Source organism: Lutra lutra, chromosome 2 (assembly GCF_902655055.1).
Source record: "Lutra lutra chromosome 2, mLutLut1.2, whole genome shotgun sequence".
In the NCBI taxonomy this organism is placed as follows: domain Eukaryota; kingdom Metazoa; phylum Chordata; class Mammalia; order Carnivora; family Mustelidae; genus Lutra; species Lutra lutra.
Genome location: NC_062279.1, coordinates 181,681,075 through 181,701,957, shown reverse-complemented (window position 1 = coordinate 181,701,957; position 20,883 = coordinate 181,681,075). Strand labels below are relative to the sequence as shown.

At 39.3% G+C, this 20,883-nt stretch overlaps 1 protein-coding gene across 2 annotated transcripts in view; it reads right to left on the bottom strand.

The window, feature by feature from the left end:
- ATP10D (ATPase phospholipid transporting 10D (putative)) overlaps positions 1 to 20,883 on the bottom strand; it is a 106,508-nt gene that overhangs the window by 69,969 nt on the left and 15,656 nt on the right. For both annotated transcript variants that reach the window (XM_047719219.1, XM_047719218.1), the window contains exons 2-3: positions 9,580 to 9,906; positions 7,274 to 7,468 (exon numbers count right to left, since the gene is read on the bottom strand). In XM_047719219.1, coding sequence (XP_047575175.1) covers positions 7,274 to 7,468; positions 9,580 to 9,869 — 485 coding nt within the window. In that variant the 5' untranslated portion in view covers positions 9,870 to 9,906. The remainder of the gene's footprint in view (positions 1 to 7,273; positions 7,469 to 9,579; positions 9,907 to 20,883) is intronic.

Sequence of the window (20,883 nt, the reverse complement as noted above, 5' to 3'; positions counted from 1 at the left end):
CATTCACCAGCTGATTTAATTTTTGTATCAATGTTATGTGGTTGGTCCTATAAATGAACTATGATCCCTGACCCCCCTTGCCTTTACAAATGAGAAAAACTGGTTTGGGCAAGTTAAGTAACTTGCTCAAGGTCAAGCTTCTAAGTGGTCCTGGGATTTAAAACAAAGCTGGTGGCTCCAGAGCCCATCTCTCAAGAAGTAGACTTTACTTCAGCTATAGTCACTTACTACTGACCACCAAATAAAAAATGTTTTAGTGGTATATTAGAAAGCGAACTTGAAGAACCATCACTTTCGAAAACATCACACAAAAGGTTGATTACCTTAGAAGGCCACTGATATTTAGTCTTATTTTAAGCAGCATGAAATTCTATGAATTTATGAGATTCATGAATTTATGAGATAACCCTAAAAGGTTAACATTCACCAGTATTTTGAAACTCCTAAAATCAACACAGTGATTTTTAAAGATCAAAAAATAATGTAGGGTCCTGGACGGAAGGCACTGTATCTATTTTTTTTAAATCCATTTTTCCTTTAAATCTCAAGCTCTCAGTGCCTACAACACAGTAAGGCACTCAAATCTGTTAAATGATTAATAGTCTTGTTTTCAACACACTTCTATTATCCTTGCAACAGAACTTAAAACTTTATAAATGGCTACCATTTGAAAAGCAATATTGAGAAAGTTGGGTTTTCCATAATAGCTCATTCCAACTTAATTGAGGTATAATAAAGTTTAAATGTTTAATTCCTATATTAGTGTTTGTTATTTCCCAAGATACTTGCCCAAAGACAAGCACCGTGTGAAAGACCACATATTACAAATAAGAATCAAATTATCTGCACAGAAATGTTAATATGCTTCTTCCAAAAGCTTGCAAAATTTAATGGCTTCATACTTTCACCTTAATTTTGTTGAGGAATAATTTGTTCTCTGAAATGATGGCTTTGTATTTCACAGGAATTTAAGGTAGTATATTTAAATCAACACGGCATAATCTTACAACATACCTTTATTTCCTTTTATCCTTGTAATTTGTTCCAAGAACAAATTCTTGTTCTTGGAGAAAGGTATTATTTATTCTGCAATACCAAACATAAGCAAATTACATAGACTAACAGATAAAAGGACAAAGAGTTATGAGATTCTATTATGAAATGCAATTATGAAGTGGTATCTTGGGAGAGACCTTAAACAATTGAACAGAATGTTGCATCTTATCTGTAAGTTTATATGCTAATCATCTAAAATAGATCTGGACTATGTCCAAAAGGACACCTGAGAAAAAAATGATGCCGGGTCTCCCACTATGCAATTTTAATCTTTAAAAAATCATGCAGTATATCCTAAAAGTTCTCAAATATTGATTAAATAACTTGATAATGTGGCAAACTCCAGCTAACAGTTACTACTAACCTTTCACTTAGCACTTAGAAAGGGCTAGATTCTATTGCTTACTGTTTTATTACTATTATATTCATAATGAAGGGAAGTGGGGTTTATGAAATTTGCCGAAGGCTAAATATAGCTCCTGACTGAGAAAATCAGGATTAGAACTTATTTAGAACTTAGAAAAGCAAACAAACACACATGACCAACTTTAAACTAGCAATAAAGGTCAACAATCATTTATAGACAAGAACCTGTATTTATTTATTTATTTTATTTTTTTTTTTAAAGATTTTATTTGTTTATTTGTCATAGAGAGAGAAGTGAGAGCAAGCACAGGCAGACAGAGTGGCAGGCAGAGGCAGAGGGAGAAGCAGGCTCCCTGCCAAGCAAGGAGCCCGATGTGGGACTCGATCCCAGGACACTGGGATCATGACCTGAGCCGAAGGCAGCCACTTAACCAACTGAGCCACCCAGGTGTCCCAAGAACCTGTATTTAAAAATACATATAAGAAGCATTCTTCCCATTGGCTCAATTTGGTATTGCTGGGTAATTTTCAAATTGGTCAAAATCTGGACTTTAAAATAGTATTTCCTACAGCTATTTTGGAGGGGTGAGACTACCAATCACACCTCTCTATCTCTGGCATATGATGAAGACATAAATGTCATCAAATGATTCATAGCAGCGTTTTGGTAAAATGCTCATGACTTTAAAACGAAAACCATGAGCTTTTCCTATTATTTTTAGTTTTCTACATAATACATCAGTTTTTCTGGTTAGCTTTAGATCAGACATGAGTATCAGAAAATAAAATAGACCCAATTTTTCCTTGTCTGAGTCCCATCATCTTATAAAGGAGAAAAAAAAGTTAGTTTTGTTTCTAGATCTTTAAAATGGATATTGACAAAGTCACTGAAGAATTCTAGTAATGAACAGAATTCAGAATCCTTCAGGTTTCAGCTTAAGTATCTCTTTACAGAGAGCAGCGTGCCCCAACCATTTCCTCTGTGGCTCACATAAAATGGAAGACAATTCTACTATCAGGATAAGACTCTGAGTTACTTTTCTCCCTAAAGTAAATAAAACAAAAATTCCATCATCTAGTAGAACTCTTGGTCAGTCAGAAGAGCCTTAAATTTGTTCAAGATATACTTTTTTTAAAAAGATTTTATTCATTTATTTGACAGACAGAGATCTCAATAGGCAGAGAGACAGAGAGAGAAGAAGAAGGGAAGAAGGGCTCCCCACTGAGCAGAGAACCGGATGTGGGGCTCGAACCCAGGACCCCGGGATCATGACCTGAGCCGAAGGCAGAGGCCCTGAGCCACCCAGGCACCCAAGATATACTTGTTATTAGAAAACTAGACTTTAAAAAAAAAAAAAGAAAAGAAAACTAGACTTTTGAACCTAAATGTCTTTTGTTCAGACTTGGTAACTAGAATAGAAGAAAATCTCTAGTCTGACCAATTTAGAATTACAATCTTAAGAATGTAGAGTTTACACAAGAACACTAAAGCCGATCCAAGAAATGTATCAAATAGTCTTGAGATGTCAGAAGAAAGAGGGGCAGCATCTGTCTAAGGGAACCTGTCAAGTCAACTCAGAGGCTGAAGGAGGTGTTTGCCATCCTCTGGGTTCAAAGCTCTGGCTTCTAGCTCTTCCCACTTTCTCCCTTGGGGATTTAAGTCAAACTCCTCACTTCAAAATCACCTCTAACCAGACTGATGACTTCAAAATTTCTTACTATAGCCTTTCCATCCAACTAGAACTCCCGTAGCGTGTTCCTATTTGCCTGTGAGGCATTTCCACTGGATGCCTGTCTCGCTCTCATTTCCAATTCATCCTGCCTGAGGTGAATTTACTGCTCCCTATTTCTATCAGTGGTACTTTTATTCTCCAAGGCGCAAATGTCAAGAAAGTTCACCAAATTTAATTGGGTTCTTCTTCACAGCATCTCTTCTATGAACCCCCTCCTGTCCCTTGCATCTACTCCCAGTAATGCCCTGGACTGATTAGCAGAGGTAGATCTACCCCATTTGTAGAGGCCACTCCCAAGACTCTAGCAGACCAATATTCTTAAAGCACAGTTTTCACCACATTCCTTCTCTGCTCAAAAGATGGAAAGGAGCAAAGGGTGGGGGAGAGGGTGTGGAGAGAGAGAGAGACAGATACACACCCAAACCAAGAAATAGACTCTTCACTACAGAGAACAAACTGATGGTTACCAGAAGGGAGGTGGGTGAGGGATGGGCGAAATCGGTGTTAGGAATTAAGGAGGGCACTTGTGATGAGCACTGGGTGATGCACGGAAGTGTTAAATCACTACTGCACAACGGAAATTAGTATTACACTGTGTATCAACTAACTGAATTTAAATAAAAAGTAAAAAAAAAAAAAAAAAAAGATGGATTCTGTAGAGGGCTGCTTTTAAGGAACAGGCTTGAGCGATAGGGAAACTTGATCCCGGCAAAAGGGCTCACAGTAACTCCCAGGCTGAATACAGACAGGCCCAACAGGCAACCCACCTCAAAATATCCATAAGCCTTAACTGAACAATGAGCTACTTAAAACCAGGTCTAATTACCAAAAAAGGGAGAAATTGCATATGTCCCCAGACCTCCTCACCTTCCCCCTTTAAAAACAACTCCCACCCGCTGCTGCCTCGTGGCAGACAGTCTCCTCTGCTGTCCAGCCCGCCGCTCCCCGTGGTGTATTCAATAAACTTCAGTCTCCTTTGTTCTGCCTCAGGTGAGTTCTTTCACCGCCCACACCACACTCCACATTTGGGGGTCCCTGTCGGATCCGGGAGACACTGCGGATTCTCTACTACTAAAGGAAAAAATCTGTGATGGTTAATTTTAAGGGTCCACTTGACTAGGGATGCCCAGACACTGGTTACACATTACTTCTGGGTGTGTCTGGGAGTTAGTTTCTGGGAGAAATTAGCCTCAAATTGAACTGAGTAAAGCACAGGGCCTTCCCTGGTGTGGGTGGGTATCATCCAATCCCTTGAGAACGAAAAGGCAGAGAAAAGTTGAATTTACTCTCTGCCTTCCTGATGCTTGAGCTGGGACACTGATCTCCTCACCTCAGCCTCCCCAGCAATCCGGCCTTCAGACCGGGACTGGAATCTAGACCATCAGCTCTGCGGCTCTCAGGCCTTCACACCACACTGCTGGCTTTCCCGAGACTTCAGCTTGCAGACACTGGGGCTTCTTAGCCTCCATTATCACGTGAGCTGATTCCTGATTATAAATCTCATTCCTGTTGGTTCTATTTCTCTGGACAACCCTGATTAATACACTGTTCAAGGAATGGCCTGGTGTTGGAAGTCCCTCAGGAGGCCTCAAACTCCTTCTCTCTTCATTTCTCATTACTGCACCTATAGCTGCTTGCCTGCTCAGGCCAAGTCAGTACACTCAGTATCCTCAGAACACTGCACAAGCCTGCTACCCCCAATACAGGGCGGTGGGGAGTGACATCATAAACTTGTTTGTAAAGCAAATAACATCTTAGATTCAGAATTTCACACAACTGTCCTAATGATGACTTTCTAAAAAGCAGATACATTTCTCATGAAAGGGGACACCAATTAATATCACAAACTTTGGGGACGCCTGGGTGGCTCAGTCGTTAACCGTTTGCTTTCGGTTCAGGTCATCATCCTGGGGTCCTAGGATCAAGCCCCGAACTGGGCTTCCTGCTCAGCGGGAAGCCTGCTTTTCCCTCTCCCATCCCCCCCTCCTTGTGTTCCCTCTCTCACTGTGTCTCTATCATATAAATAAATAAAATCTCGAAAAAAAAAATGACAAACTTTGTAATTCGTTTTCATAAAAGTATGAAAAGTGAAAATTTCATTTCCATAAAGACATGGGAAATGTTTGTGGTGCAATATTAGGCTAAAACAATCAGAATAAAAATATATGGAGTACAATCTAAACTTTGTAAAATAAACACAATGCGCACAGAACTTAGAGGAAGAATACAGCAGTGTGATAGTTAGTCGTCTCTGAATACTACTGTCATATGTATAACTTGTAAATGTAGATTTACAATATATGACACAGTTCAAAACTCACCTCTATAGACTATTCTTATCTACACAGTCTTTCTGTTTAATAAATACTGGAGATACAAGTCTCCGTGATAAGCAAATATGCTTCAGAAAAGACCTCCTATTATGAATGTTTTCTGCTGCTGCAATGGGAAGGGTTTTATCACAAGCTGCTAATTTTGTGTACAAAAAAGAACACTCTTCCCCATTTTTCAGTATCCTTTTCCTCCACTGATAGATCTTATGTTTTTCTTCATATTCTTTTTTTTTTTTTTTTTAAGATTTTATTTATTTATTTGTCAGAGAGAGAGAGGGAGAGAGAGCAAGCACAGGCAGACAGAATGGCAGGCAGAGGCAGAGGGAGAAGCAGGCTCCCTGATGAGCAAGGAGCCCGATGTGGGACTCGATCCCAGGACGCCGGGATCATGACCTGAGCCGAAGGCAGCTGCTTAACCAACTGAGCCACCCAGGCGTCCCTTTTCTTCATATTCTATCTTGTTTTACATATCCATTCATATTTTTCATACCCCATCCTCTTCTTAATCCCGAATTTTAACATCCAGGATTAAAAACTACCTGCTCGGGCGCCTGGATGGCTCAGTGGGTTAAGCCGCTGCCTTCGGCTCAGGTCATGATCTCAGGGTCCTGGGATCGAGTCCCGCATCGGGCTCTCTGCTCGGCAGGGAACCTGCTTCCTCCTCTCTCTCTGCCTGCCTCTCCATCTACTTGTGATCTCTCTCTGTCAAATAAATAAATAAAATCTTTAAAAAAAAAAAAAAAAAACTACCTGCTTGCTTTCCTTCTTATGAAGTTTAATTCTTTCAGATCCACTTATATGTAAATTACAGATGCTTTTGCTTTATCAGCTCCTGGACTGACAATGGCTAACAGAGATCTTTCTTGACTTATAAAAGGGTTACATCCCGGGCGCCTGGGTGGCTCAGTGGGTTAAGCCACTGCCTTTGGCTCAGGTCATGATCTCAGGGTCCTGGGATTGAGTCCCGCATCGGGCTCCCTGCTGAGCAGAGAGCCTGCTTCCCTCTCTCTCTCTCTGCCTGCCTCTCTGCCTACTTGTGATCTCTCTCTGTCAAATAAATAAATAAAATCTTTAAAAATAAATAAATAAAAATAAAAAAAAATAAAAGGGTTACATCCCAATAATCTCGTTGCAAGTTGAATACACACGTGGAACACACACGTAATACACCTAACCTAGCGAACATCATAGCTTAGTCCCCCCTCCTTAAACATGCTCAGAATGCTTACAGAAGCCTACAGTTGGGTAAAGTCATCCAACACAAATCCTGTTTTTATCATAAAGTGTTGACTGTCTCATGTAATTTATTGACTACTGTACTGAAATAAAAACAAACAAACAAACAAACAAAAAAACCAGAGTGGTTCTATGGGTACAAAATGATTCATTGTTTACCCTCATGATCACCGGGCTGACTGGGAATGAGGTTCCCTGCTGCCACCCAGCATCATGAGAATATCTTACCATACCGTTAGCCCAGGAAAAGGTCAAAATTCAAATTCTGAAGTAAGGTTTCCATTGAATGCATACTGCCTTTGAAACACCGTAAAGTCAAAGAATCCTAAATCAGACCATCATTAATCAGGACCATCTGTACATTTTGGTTCTACTAGGACCCCTGAATTAAATTCACTGCAGATCCTTAATAAATACTAGTTGTAAACATCACCACCATCACCATCCCCAAAAAGGATCCTGATCGCATGTAAGGGGGAAGAAAGCAGCCTTCTGCATGTTTCTAAAGGACACAGGTGTACTCCCCAGCCCAGCTCCCAGTACACTTACCTACTGTAAACTTTAGTTACTAAATTGTTGATCTGTTTGTCAATTTTGTATTTTCGGTAATCTTCCAAACCATCCTTAATTGCAATAATTGTCAGGACCACCACCAGAGGCAGCATCGTGATTTCCTTTTGGAAGGCTTCTACCAAAGGCACCCAGTTCAAGACAGCGAGAAACAGGAAATATAAATTGGCAGCCCTGCGACCCAAACACAGACAAGAAGTGTTAATGAATCACAGCAAAGCCTAAAGCAAAAGGGGCAGAAATATCTTAGGGTATTTTCCTACATTTCCATTCATCGATTTTCGATGCTACGGAGCAGAGAATTAGCTAAACCTAACACATCTGAACAACCTGTACCTCCAGTAGACATCCAGCTCATGGCTTTACTATAATAAATGCGAGGTAGTCTTTATTAAATATATAATAGTAAATACGAGTATGACAGTCTCTAGTCGTGTAAAACATCATGAGAAGCATCACAGGAAACACTATTTTCTTTTTAAAAGTTCAAAAAAAACTTAGAGGAAATTCAATGTGAACACACTGAGAGATAAATTTTTCAAAACCCCAACTCTCTAGCCTTCAGAAGCTAATTTGCATGTCCAAACACTAGATTCAAACAAGCCTCAGGATAAACAGAGAAACCTGGGAGTTTTTTTCCCACTTGGGACCAACCCTTCTATTTCAGCTTTTATGAGATGAACTCCTTCAGGAACTTCTTCCACTCCTTTACTTTATATATTGAAATACTCCTCCGTTGGCCCCTAAGGTAAATCCAAGTAGCCCATTTCCTTCAAAGAAATATAATCTCAATCCTGTATAGCTCCTTGAGTTTTTATTACATATTTTCCACATTAACCATTAAACTTCTCAAAATTAATTTACCCCCATTTCTCCTTCCTCACCTCCAACTCCTTCTATTCTGAAAATTTCTTTCTTAACCCTTTTTGCTACTTTTTTGGCCTCAATTATTACCATGTGGGCTGTACCTAAACCAACAGCACTGACCCTGAATTCTGTTCAAGTTTCAGATTCTAATTCCATGAACTGCACAAGATTGCAAACTTCATAAAAGGCAGAATCATGCATAGCATGTCAGGCCATTAATGCAGGAAATTCATATCTATATTTTAAACATACCCATCATTCCATTAATGTATGTGGAACCTATTTTACAGTGAATAATGAGAATGAAGATATGCAGAATGAATAGTGAATATTGAAAATCTGTATATTCACACGAGCATCTCAAAACAAAATCATCTAGCCAAGTCTCTCTTTATTCCTGTCTTTACTTTTTCTGCTAATCCTCCTGGTCATTCTCAGGTCAATATGTTCATACCATCTTCTTCCTTACTTCTCTGCATCTAATCCATTATAGCTGTAATCGATAACCCTTCTTTTCATTTCCATATTTTTCTAAGCTCAGGTCTTACCACTCACCTGGGTACATACAGCATCTCCCTAAAAGTTCTCTCTGCCTTTGCTTTGTTTCTAATTATGCCGGGCAGAGGGCTCTGCCTCCAGACCTCAAGCAACGTATGCTATTGCCTTTCTGCTTTTACTTATCCTACTCCTTCCTCCATCTGAAATGTGCTTTGCCCACAACCCTGCCTTAAAAATCCGACCTGCTCACCATAATTACTTTCAGTGCCATTTCCTCTTCTCTTGCTCCACTATTTCTCTTCTGTGACTTCCAACCTACTTGGGAGCAGTTTATAACACTCATCACGTGCACTGTGTCTTCTCATTGTATACACACCTTGTTGTCCTTGCTAAACAGTAAACTCCATTAGGAAAGGCGCACCATTAAGATGTGCATTTCCTTCGATGCCTCATCTCATAGGAGAGCGTCAATAAAAACATATTAAATGGAATTATGTCATCGCTTCACCTGGTGAAGAGCTCTATTTCCCCATACCATCAAGTAAGGAAAAGCTCAAATGGTCTAATGGAAAGAACATGGAAGCAAGAGTGAAAAAACTCAAGGCTATGGATCCTGGTCTGCTCCTTATCACTAGCATAACATTGGGTAAACCACAGTAACAAACTTCATTTCTTAATCTATAATAGGAAAATAGCAGTTATCTTCTCTGGTCAAGACAAAGCATCTTAACCATTGTAAAGTGCCATGTGAACATAAGGACTCATCATTTCATAACAAACTCTACTAGAATCGTCAAAGAAAATGTCCCAAGTCTATGTTTAGGTAGCATATAATGTTATAGAAATGAAAAATCGTATGTTAACTAGAATAACAAAGAACATGTTAAGTTTTTTTTTTTTTAATAAATAAATAAAAGTACCTGTGAAATTGTTCAAATAAATTTCTTGGCACAAAATTTAGAAGTGTGTACTTTGTTGTTCGTATTCGGTTATTCACGTAGGTGCCAGAGAACTTGTCATACTCATCTTTGAGGGGCCGGAGGTGGGGAACAACAATCCGGTGCCTTCCTGCCAGTTTGGGAGTCTGAGAGGACTTGCCCCCGCAGGCAAGCAGAGAGGAGTAGCTGTATGGCCTCTCATCGTCGTCTCTGTTTCTACTGCCCATCAGCCGTTGCCAGTGATACCTGGCCCATTGTAGACACTCAGTCATGTCCAAAATGCGGGCAGATCCAGGATATGCAGGTGCTCTGCCAAAACAAACAAAAACTCACTAAAACACTCCTCATACGCTTCTGGAAAGTCTTGAAGGATAGTAAGATTAAAAATTGTTTCCATATCAATTAAACACATGACTCAATGGTTCAATGGGTATTTAAAGGAAAACTAGTTTTTGGAACTCCATTTTAACCTAATTTTCATTAAATAAAACACACACTTTCTGCCTCAAAAGCCAACCATCTGACCATTTAAGCAACAAGAGACAGCACCGAAAGGTCACCCCATAACTTGAAGCAAATAATCTGGGTTTAATGTGTACGCATCTCTTAATTCATCTGATAATTAGTTTTCTCACCTTTGAAATGGGAACGCCACCCATGTCAGGAAATTTTTATAGGGATTTAATGAGTAACATGTAAATTATCCAGGATAAAGTCTGATGCAGAATAAGTAGTCAATAAAATCCATTCTGTGCAGATTACAAAAATGGCCACAAATTCTTTCCATCCCTGTATGTATAACCCTTCACCCATCAAGTGGTGGAACCCGATGAATCTGGGCTTGGGCATGTGCTTTTCTTTGGGTAATGAAAAAGCAGAGGCTTGCATGCAAGAGAAATGCTTGCTCATGGAACTCCCTCTCTCCCCCTCCCTCTTAAAAACTCTATGGTCACTACCAGGGGTCTGAGTATAGGCCAGACTACTAGATGATGGGTCATGACCCACTTACCACCAATGCTCCTGTCAAAATATGAGTAAGACCAATGACTACCAGCTGACCATTAACCCATGTGTGTCCCCAGTGACCTAATCTAGAACAGAGATGAGTTGTCCCAACTGAGCTCAATCCAAATTGCCAACCTGCCAAATTTTGAGTCAATAAAAATTACACCACCATGTTTTGGAGTAGTAATAAAACAAAATCTCTTACATGTTCTCTTTCTTATTTTCCTTATTTCCAAGTTTTCCTTATTTTCTAAGAAACTCAGCCCTGCTTAGAATGTGAGTTCACTAATTGAAAAGAAAACAAAAGATAAGAGCCTACCATATTCCAAGCATTTTGCAAAGCACTTTACAGGCAGTATCTTATTTAACATTTACATCAATTTTATGATACAGGTATTATTTCTACTTTACAAAAGAGGAAACAGGCTTAGAGAATAAAGTAACTTGCTAAAGTTTATATGGGTTAGTAAGTAGGTAAGGCTGATTCAGACTAACTCTTTCTCATGACAGTTTCTGCTTTAAGTGGTAACGTGCTTCATTGATCTTTGTATCCAGAGTAGCTGGCACTTAGTAGATGCTCAATAAAAGTTCATACTTGGTAACAAGCACGTCCCCAGATGTGTAGAGGACAAGGTCTGGAGGCCTCGGTTTCTATCTTTGCTTTATCAATGTCAATTATTTATCTCCTTCCACTGGAGTTTACCTCTGGAGATTCTTATTTAGTTAATCAGTAAGTATGTTAACAAAACTCCCCAGACCTCACCTCATCTGGAGAAAAAATGAGGTTATGTGCTGGAACCTAGAGTAGGCTAGGAATACTGAGATTATCTAAGGCTTCGATCCCCTTTCTCCAAACACTCAGGCTCTAGGTGAGGTGATAGGCACGTAAATACATAAATGCAACCCCAGATGTAAAATGCTGTTTGAGGCACTGATGTAGCTGGGGCAAATTATTTAAGCTGGCTTCTTTCCTAAGTTTCATTCTAAGTTTACAACATCTCTACTGATTATTTTCTCTAAAATGTTATATTAACCAGAAATTAATAGTTTTCCCTAAAAGCATTAAAACTGTATCCAGCTTTCATGGATATGAAATCACAGATCATCACCTAGTAACACTGAAGATCTGGTCCAATTACATTCTAGTAATTCTAGTGAGTTGGTATTTTTAATAATCCCTTCTTGGTAGCACACTTAACTTACTATACATGGTCCTTCAGCAATCCAACCGATTACAGTTGAACAGCACTGTATTTATAGAGAGTTAGTTGAATTACAAATAATAATCTAAAACTCCATCAGATCTTTAAAACATATATGATCTAAAGCAAAATAATAAAAACAAGTAAGACTGGAGAGTCCTGTTAAGGGGAAGAATACAATAGCCTCCAAGTATGTGTATCTGTGCGTGGATACTGAACCCACAAATATAACCTTTATGACCACTGAGAGAAAATATTCATAAAGTTAGTCTTATCAGGTTTTTTAAAAGATTTATTGATTTGACAGAGAAAGAGAGCATGAGTGGTGGGAAGAGGCAAAGGGAGAGGGAGAAATTGACTCCCCACTGAGCAGAGAGCCCGATGCGGGGCTTGATGTCAGGACCCAGAGATCATGACCTGAGCCGAAGGCAGATACTTAACCATCTGAGCCACCTAGGCACCCCAGTCTTACCAGTTTTAATGAGAAAAAAAATCTATCCTTACCAGGTCTCTGTCCTTTGGAGTTTGCTCTCTAAAATATCTGTACATAAAGAGCTGAATCAGTAAACACTGACTGGCCAAAATAATTCTTTCTTTTAACATAACTTTTTAAAAGCCCACATATGAAGTAATATGAAAAGTCCGGTTTTCACTTCAGTGTATAAAAATAGCTTCTTAACCTATAACTAGTAATGACAGTTTGAGTTATTAAAGTAGTTTATAACATATCCAGAAATCTCCTGCAGATTAAGGATGTAAGAAAGTGCTTTATAAATGATTCAGTAGATAATATAAAAACACCAAACATAAGAACTAAGTGCTTTTTGTGCATTTCACCCCCTGCACATCAGGGACTGATGACAAACCTCATATTCTTTAGAGGGCTGAAATTTTATAGTATTTCTAGAAACTCTGACTTTCCACTTGCAATTAAGTTCTTGTTAAGATACAGGAGTGGGGGCACCTGGTTGGCTCAGTGGGTTAAGCCTCTGCCTTCGGCTCAGGTCATGATCCTGGGGTCCTGGGATCAAGCCCCGCATCGGGCTCTCTGCTCAGCAGGTAGCCTAATTATTACCTTCCTCTCTCTCTGCCTACCTCTCTGCCTACTTGTGATCTCTCTCTGTCAAATAAATAAATAAATATCTTAAAAAAAAAAAAAGACACAGGAGTCTTATCCCTCTGGTGTCCACAATATCAACAGTAATATAGATTCTACTTAAATTTTTAAATTTTAAAGTAGAATTTCTTGAGAATGCAAACAGAAATAACTAAACAAATACGACCCGTGGGAGGTGTTAACTTTTGGTAATTCATGGCGTATCTAACAAATAATCCCACCCTAGCAAAAACACTTACTGTTTCACAAAAACAATCAGCTTTCCATTCCATGGATCTATTCCAGAACCTTCTCTCTCCCCATTCACTCAGTTCCAAAGAGACAAAACTATGGCTGGAGAGCACTTCATGCCAAAGTATCCCCACGTCCACCATCCTGTGTGCCTTTTCAATGCCCTTCAACTTTTGTTAGGTGCTCTACTTACTCAAATATTGTCTCCCCCTCTCCCCGCCCTTCTTATTCCCAAGGAATTTTAGTGAGGATAGAATTGGGCCTGGCTTATTGCCCTCCTCAGCCATCAAATCTCTGTCCTTGCCTCCAAGACCAGGCGGCTCATCAACTGGCAATGTCTTCCCCTAGGTACCGCCATTCTCTCCTGAAAAGTGATTACGGGATCAAAGGACTGATCTACACAAGACAGAGATGTTGTCAGTGTCTTCATGGGATTGAAGGAAAAAAGACCAGATGTGGAGGTAATTAGCCTGTGGTAAAAATCCTTTCAAATTTCCAGTTTAGAATTTAAACCATTTTATATTGAGCAGGAATGACCAAGGATCTACTTAGTCCTTCTAATTCAAGTGTTTTCATAATTTGCCAACTGCCAGTTCAGTGAGAAATACTTTCTTTGAGGTAATCTAAAACCCACGCCCACATACATATACAGCTGAAACAAAAATTATACTTCTGGTGCTTATTACTTGCAATGCATCCATTTTCTGTTCTGCTCTATTCTCTTTCTTGCCGAGTCTCTCATTTTAATACTGGTCAAGATGCTTGAATTGGTTTCAAGGGCTACTAATATGGTGCTATAACACACTTTGGAAAGACACTACATGATGTTCCACATGGGTTGAAAGTGTACAAGGAAGTGAACAGATCCACTTTTAGCTCCTGTTCTGATAGAAAGGCAGGGGGAAAACAGCGGCTGGAGTAGAAGGTTCAGGGAAGGCAACACTTTTCCCACCACAGTCAGGAGCAAGGAGCCTTTTCATCTTTCTCTATCTGCCCCCTGCAAAGCTAAAAATGTATTAATACGCAGAGTTGGATCTGTTGTTAATAATGCTCACATAAATATTCAGCAAAATTTCTTTAGGACATGAAAAGAAAGCAAATCGGAGTCATACCTCATTAAGAATCAGCATGAAGCGTGTTATTTTAAAGTTCAGACTTCAGAAATTACTTAACCTCGAGGTCACAAACCAGTGGTCCTTAAGCAAAATTCTATTCAATGATGTATCTTGTATCATGATGTTAGCAAACACATTGGAATAATTTTTTTGAATATAGGACTGACATTTTAAAATAGAGATAAATTCACATAAAATATTGATATTTAGTTTCTCTTAAAGAGAAAAAAAACAATCACAGAATACTGGGCATTTATTTTCATACAGTAACAAATATGAGAAGCCTTCTGACTATAGTCCCTCACCTAACCCTTCATATTCCAGTTCACCTGTCTTAACTGAGTAAAGGAACACTCTGTTCAGAACTTTTTTTTTTTTTGAAGATTTTATTTATTTATTTGACAGAGAGAGAGAGATCACAAGCAGGCAGAGAGGCAGGCAGAGAGAGGGAGAAGCAGGCTCGCTGAGCCTCGATCCCAGGACCATGAGATCATGACCTGAGCTGAAGGCAGAGGCCTAACCCACTGAGCCACCCAGGTGCCCTGTTCAGCACTTTTTGACAAATCAAATTCTTCCTGCTCTATGGACTCTAGCTCGAATATCAGTTGTATCACTTATTAGGTATGTGACATACATAATTAACCCTCATGCCTCAGCTTGCTAATGAAAAAAAATGAGACACTGTGAAGAGTCATGGGACACACGGAAAACAAACAATATTCATTCTGTTCCCCACTCTCATGCTCCTCTTTGGCAATTTCTCAGGTCATACAGAAGTCAAGGTTGGTAACCCTGTAGATTGGGTTGAGGTACAAACTTTCAATATATTGCTTTTCAAATTAAAAGAAGTTGTCCAACTCTAAGTATATATCTGTTGATACATGGAAAGTAACTAGCATTAAGTAGGATACAAATAGAAGATCAAACAGTCACAAAAGATAGACATGACATAAAATGACCTTCGCACCACCCGATCTCATCCTCAACCATTCTCTCTGAAATTCACCCCAACTGTGTCCATGAACAAACTGTATGCCACTCATCTGGTGTTTTCTAAGCGTACCTCAATAACAGTCCCCTAGGCCCCTCCCCTGGAGATCCTGATTAAGAGGATCTAGAATAGGGCCCATGAGTGTGGAATTTAATTAGGACCCAGGTGACTTATCAAGAAGGTTGCAAAGCACAGCTTATACTCTGAATCTCCGCAAATGCTGCCTTCTGGAAGGCGAGTCAATCCTATTACCCACTCACCCCACCAACCCCTATTCATCCTTTAGACTGTTGGAGTTTGGCCATGGAGTCGGGGGAACTGAGGAGGATCCACACAGAAGACACAGTAAGGCATTCCCTGCTCTGCATCCATTATGGTCCTGAGCTTGGCTCAATCACAGCACCTGCTTCTGTGCTCTTTGTTGGCTTTGTTCTTCAAAGTCAAGGAACACATCTCACTGCTTGCCAAACTCCACACCAAACTCTAATGCTTGGCCGAAGTTGGATCGTCAACAAGTAACTGTTGATCATTAACTTTTACAGAAAGAAGGTAGCAAGCGGAAAGGACACAAAACACCCCATTTCCTCTGTCATGATTCAGCCTGGCTTTCCTTCCATTAGAAGCAGGAGTAATAAGATCTAAGTTTGAGAAAACAGAAGTAGTCAGCTTGTGTTGCATTCATTCCACCTTTATTAATAGAAGGAATCTGCTTCTCCAAGCCTAGAAGACTCTTCTTACAGAAAATCACTGTTTTCCTTCCTACTGGATTTATAAGACCAGTAAGCAGTACAGCAGTGATTAAGAGCATAGACTCTGTAGCCAGACTCTGACATCAATTCCTGGCACCTCCACCTGCCAGCTAACCTTGACCAAAGGGTTGTTGTGAGGATTAAGTGAGTTAATATATGTAAAGCCCCTAGAATAGTGTGTGAACCATAGTCAAGTGTTAAGTAAAGTTAACAAATGTGACTATCTGGAAAATGTTCTCTCAATTAGAGTACTTATTCATATATATTAAGAATTTGTATGCACAGTAGTGACTCCAACAACTATATCCAAGTACTTATCTATATTTAATTTCTTAAGCTGAATATAACTTTGCTTTTCATTTAACTGAAGAGTCTGCCAGGCAACCAACCACCTGAGGAGAGCAATACCTTCTAGTCAACTGTTCCCAGGGGTAAACAGAGCAACCTAGCAGACAAAACTTCAATGTACAAGTTAGGATGAAGCATTTTAGGATTTTTTTAAAAGATTTTATTTATTTATTTGACAAAGACAGAGACAGTGAGAGATGGAATGCAAGCAGCGGGAGTGGGAGAGGGAGAAGCAGGCTTCCCACCAAGCAGGGAATTCGATGCGTGGCTCGATCCCAGGACCCTGGGATCATGACCTGAGCTGAAGGAAGATGCTTAATGACTGAGCCACCCAGGTGCCCCGCATTTTAGGATTTTTCAAGAGCATTCATAATTTTAAGATTCAGTCCACTCCAAAAAGAGCTGATTTGTCCTGGGGTTCTGCTAATACACAAAATGGACCCATGCTTTATTTGATCTAATACTCTGCCACTGATTGGAACACTGCCTTCAGAATTAACAGCAAGTTTTTTTAAACACAAAGAAGCAAATGTATAAAGTTCAGTTATCATCACTAGGAACCAAAAAGAATTTTCAGATCTAGATACTTTATTCCTGAGTGAGCTACTGTCCTTAAAGGTAGAGACGTTCAGTATTTCATTAAAAAAAAAAACACCCTACAATTTACCTAGGTTTTACTAAAGTCTCTGTTCCTATTTTTAGTTTAAGAGCAAACTACTACTTGTGAAAATCTGGATTACAACAAAGTTGATGCTGGTTAGTGGTAGAAAAATACCATTAAAGATTAACTATATGAAAAAGGCCTGCATGTTCGTGGGCTGAGTATGGAAACTTGAAGCCCAACATCACCTAGATACGCAGTGTCAAAAACATCTGACTTTGGGCACTTTGCTTTAACTAACATTAGCATTTTACCTAGAATTTAAAAATTAATTAATATGGCCACACAGCTTATGAGATTAACATAAACCAAATGCTGTATACACCCAACTAGCAATATTCCTTTTACAGCAAGGCAATTATACAGGTTAAAAGAAAAAAAGTTTCATTGCAAGTAATCTTTCGTCACCACCATATAAATATGTATGTGCATTAAAAACATGTGTTCACTTTTTTATAATTGCCACAAAAATGTATAAACCCATGTCACTTATGAATATTGATGGAAAAACACAAGAAAATCCAGCAAATTAAAGACAATGCAAAAGAATGGCTACTGGTATCTCCAGGGGTTGAGAGCAGCCTTCTAGAGACAGCCAGCAAGAAAATGGAGACTTAGGTCCAACCACTGCAAGGAACGGAGTTCTGCCAACAACCTGGAAGGTAGGAAGTAGATTCTTCCCCAGAGTTTTCAGATAAGAACTCAGCTTGGATAACATCCTTATTTCAGCCTTTGAGGACCTGAGCAAAGAACCAAGTCACACTGTACTGGGACTTCCGATCTGCAGAACTGTACTCATGAACTGGGGTTGTTCTAAGCCACTAACTTGTGATTGCTATGATGGCAAGAGAAAACTAACACTGAGGGCCTAAAAGTGGATCCCTGTGTAAACAGAAACTTAGTTGGCAAACACAGAATTTCAAATCAGTGAAAAAACGGTGACTTAACATGCCTAGAATAAATGGTTCATCTTGAAAACCAGAAAGCTACATTCCTACTTTACAGCACATTAAAAAAAATAGATTTTTATTTAAAAATATTTTAATAAATTTTTAATTCAAAAAATAAATCTCCAGGTAGACTGAAAACTGAAATGTAAAAATTATAGTAAATATAGTTTAAGAAAATTCAGGATATTTTTTATTATTATTAGCTGGGCAAAACTATAATTTCTCTCTTGTTTAGACAAGTTTTCTTATAGTCCGTGCTAGTGAGGATGGGGGGAAACCAACCCTCTGGCAGTGCAAAGTGAATTGTTACAATCTCCACACCACCATCGCCAAAAAAATTTATGGTAATATTTATGAAAACTGAAAATACATATAATAATGGGCATAGCAGCTCCATTTTGGGGAATCTTATCTATTGGTATGGGTACATGTACAAGAATGCATACTGTATTTGGGGATTCCTTCATTTATTTATTTACTTTTTTGGTTTGGTTTTTGTAGTAACAATCTTGGAAATATCATGAAAGTCCTTTAGTTGTGGAACAGCTGACTACACTGTAACATTTCCACATTACAGAATATCATAGACCTATTAAAAATATGTATTCATACCTTGACCTGGATCAATGACTATTGTGTATATTGAGGGGGAAAAAAAAGGAAATGACAGAGAAATATGCATATGAATGATCAAGCATTTCTAAAAACGAATGAGGTAAGACCAAATGACTGATCTGGGTTCAAAGAGTGGTGAGAATGACAACTTGAGCACGGCTGAAGTTTAACTACCTACAGAAATACGCAAAGGCATACACAAGATCTAGGACACACATGAGCGGAAGTGTGTGTGTATCACCTTTCCAGTCCCTCAGGAAGACTGTACCAGTTAGTAGTGCTGTCAGTTGTGAGGAATGTGGAAACTTCCAGTTCACAAGATTCTGGAACAAAAGCCCACTGCCTTTTCAAATTTTTACGCTGGAAGAGGGGCCCTGTGAGCACACAAGGGCACACAGGTCACTAACCAAGCACTATCCAGAGGCTTAGGCTCTACTTCCTACTGTGCTGTTGAATCCACACTTGGCCTGGCCTGGATTTGCTTCACATAACAACACAAACTGCCTGGGTGTGTGCCATGTTCACAAACATTTGCAAGAAATACAAGTACAGAATAATTCACACAAGGCTATGAATAATGGTTATGGTAAGAATATGAAAGGAGTAAAAGATGAACTTTTCTTTCTTTGTCACAATGAAGATGCACTGATAATTTTCAAAAAATAAAGTTTTTGAAGGGAGAATCTGTAATTGTTAGCTACAAAACAGCTCCATGTTGCCCTAAGCATTAGCTCTGCATGATGCTACATGAGCCAATATTCCATTCAAGCTAAAGAACAAAAAACAAACAAACAAAAAAAACCATGAAGTTCTAAAATCTACAAGAGATCAATTTGAGTCACAAAATCAATTAAGGTCAGAAATAAAGAAATATAAACAAAGCACTGCTTATAAAATAAGTACTGGGGCACCTGGGTGGCTCAGTCGGTTAAGCATCTGACTCTTGATTTTCAGCTCAGGTCAGGCTCTCAGGGTCAGAAGACTGAGGCTTGCGTCAGGCTCCACACTGGGCATGGAGCCTGCTTAAGATTCTCTCTCTCCCTCTCCCTCTGCCCCACCCCACAAATGCTCCCTCTCTCTCAAAATAAACACATACATAAGTACATAAATGAAATAAGTACTAACACTTCTATAATGATTACTGTTCATGAAATACACTCCCCATGTCATTTATGACTTCCACTTTTCAGAGTAAGAAATAAAAGGCCAAAGGTTTTATAACTCAAGGCATGCAATGTTTTACTCCAAAGTCATGCCTTTCCAATTGTAAAATACTACTTCTTTAGAAAATTTAAAAACAAATATGATCATTTAAAACCACATTCTTTCTTTTTTTTTTTTAAGATTTTTTTTTTTTTTTTTTTGTCAGAGAGAGAGGGAGAGAGAGCGAGCACAGGCGGACAGAATGGCAGGCAGAGGCAGAGGGAGAAGCAGGCTCCCCGCCAAGCAAGGAGCCTGATGTGGGACTCGATCCCAGGACGCTGGGATCATGACCTGAGCCGAAGGCAGCTGCTTAACCAACTGAGCCACCCAGGCGTCCCAAAACCACATTATTTCTAATTAGTGTTTATTTTTTCTAGAAGATATCAAAAAACCAAAATACTTCAATAATAGAGTATACCTAAAATAACATATCACACTCTGCTCCTTCTTGAACACAGATGTACTTGAAAGCAAACAGTTCTCAAAATCCCTGTTTCCCTTAATGAATACTTAATGAAAAGTTTGTAGCAAGGCAGATGACCAAAGGTAAATATGGGGTAATGAATTCCCTGGGGCCCAGTTAGTATTTGAAAATTTCTGAGGCCATCACCAACCAACAACTAACTTGAAATATACACATGAGCTCACTTGTCTGAAGGAGAAAAACATTCTTATGTACAGTCATTTCAGGATGCTGTATTTGTGGCCGTCAAACTCCAGCATGAATTGGAGTGTCCTGAGCCACACCCCTGACTTTCTGATAACACAGGTCTGGGGTGGGGGGAGGCGGCTCAAGAATTTGCATGTCTAGGGGTGTCTGGGTGGTTCAGTTGGTTGGGTGTCTACCTTCAGCTTAGCTTGTGATCCCAGAGTCCTGGGATCGAGCCCTGCACCGGGCTCCCTGCTCAGCAGAGAGCCTGCTTCTCCCTCTACCCTCTGCTCGTGCTCTCACTCGCTCTCTCTCTCAAATAAATAAAATCTTAAAAAAAAAAAAAAAGAATTTGTGTTTCTAACACAGTTCTAGGTAGTGCTCGTGCTGGTCCTGGTCCTAAACCATACTTTGAGAACCACTACTCTTACTAAATCACTTTATTTCAAA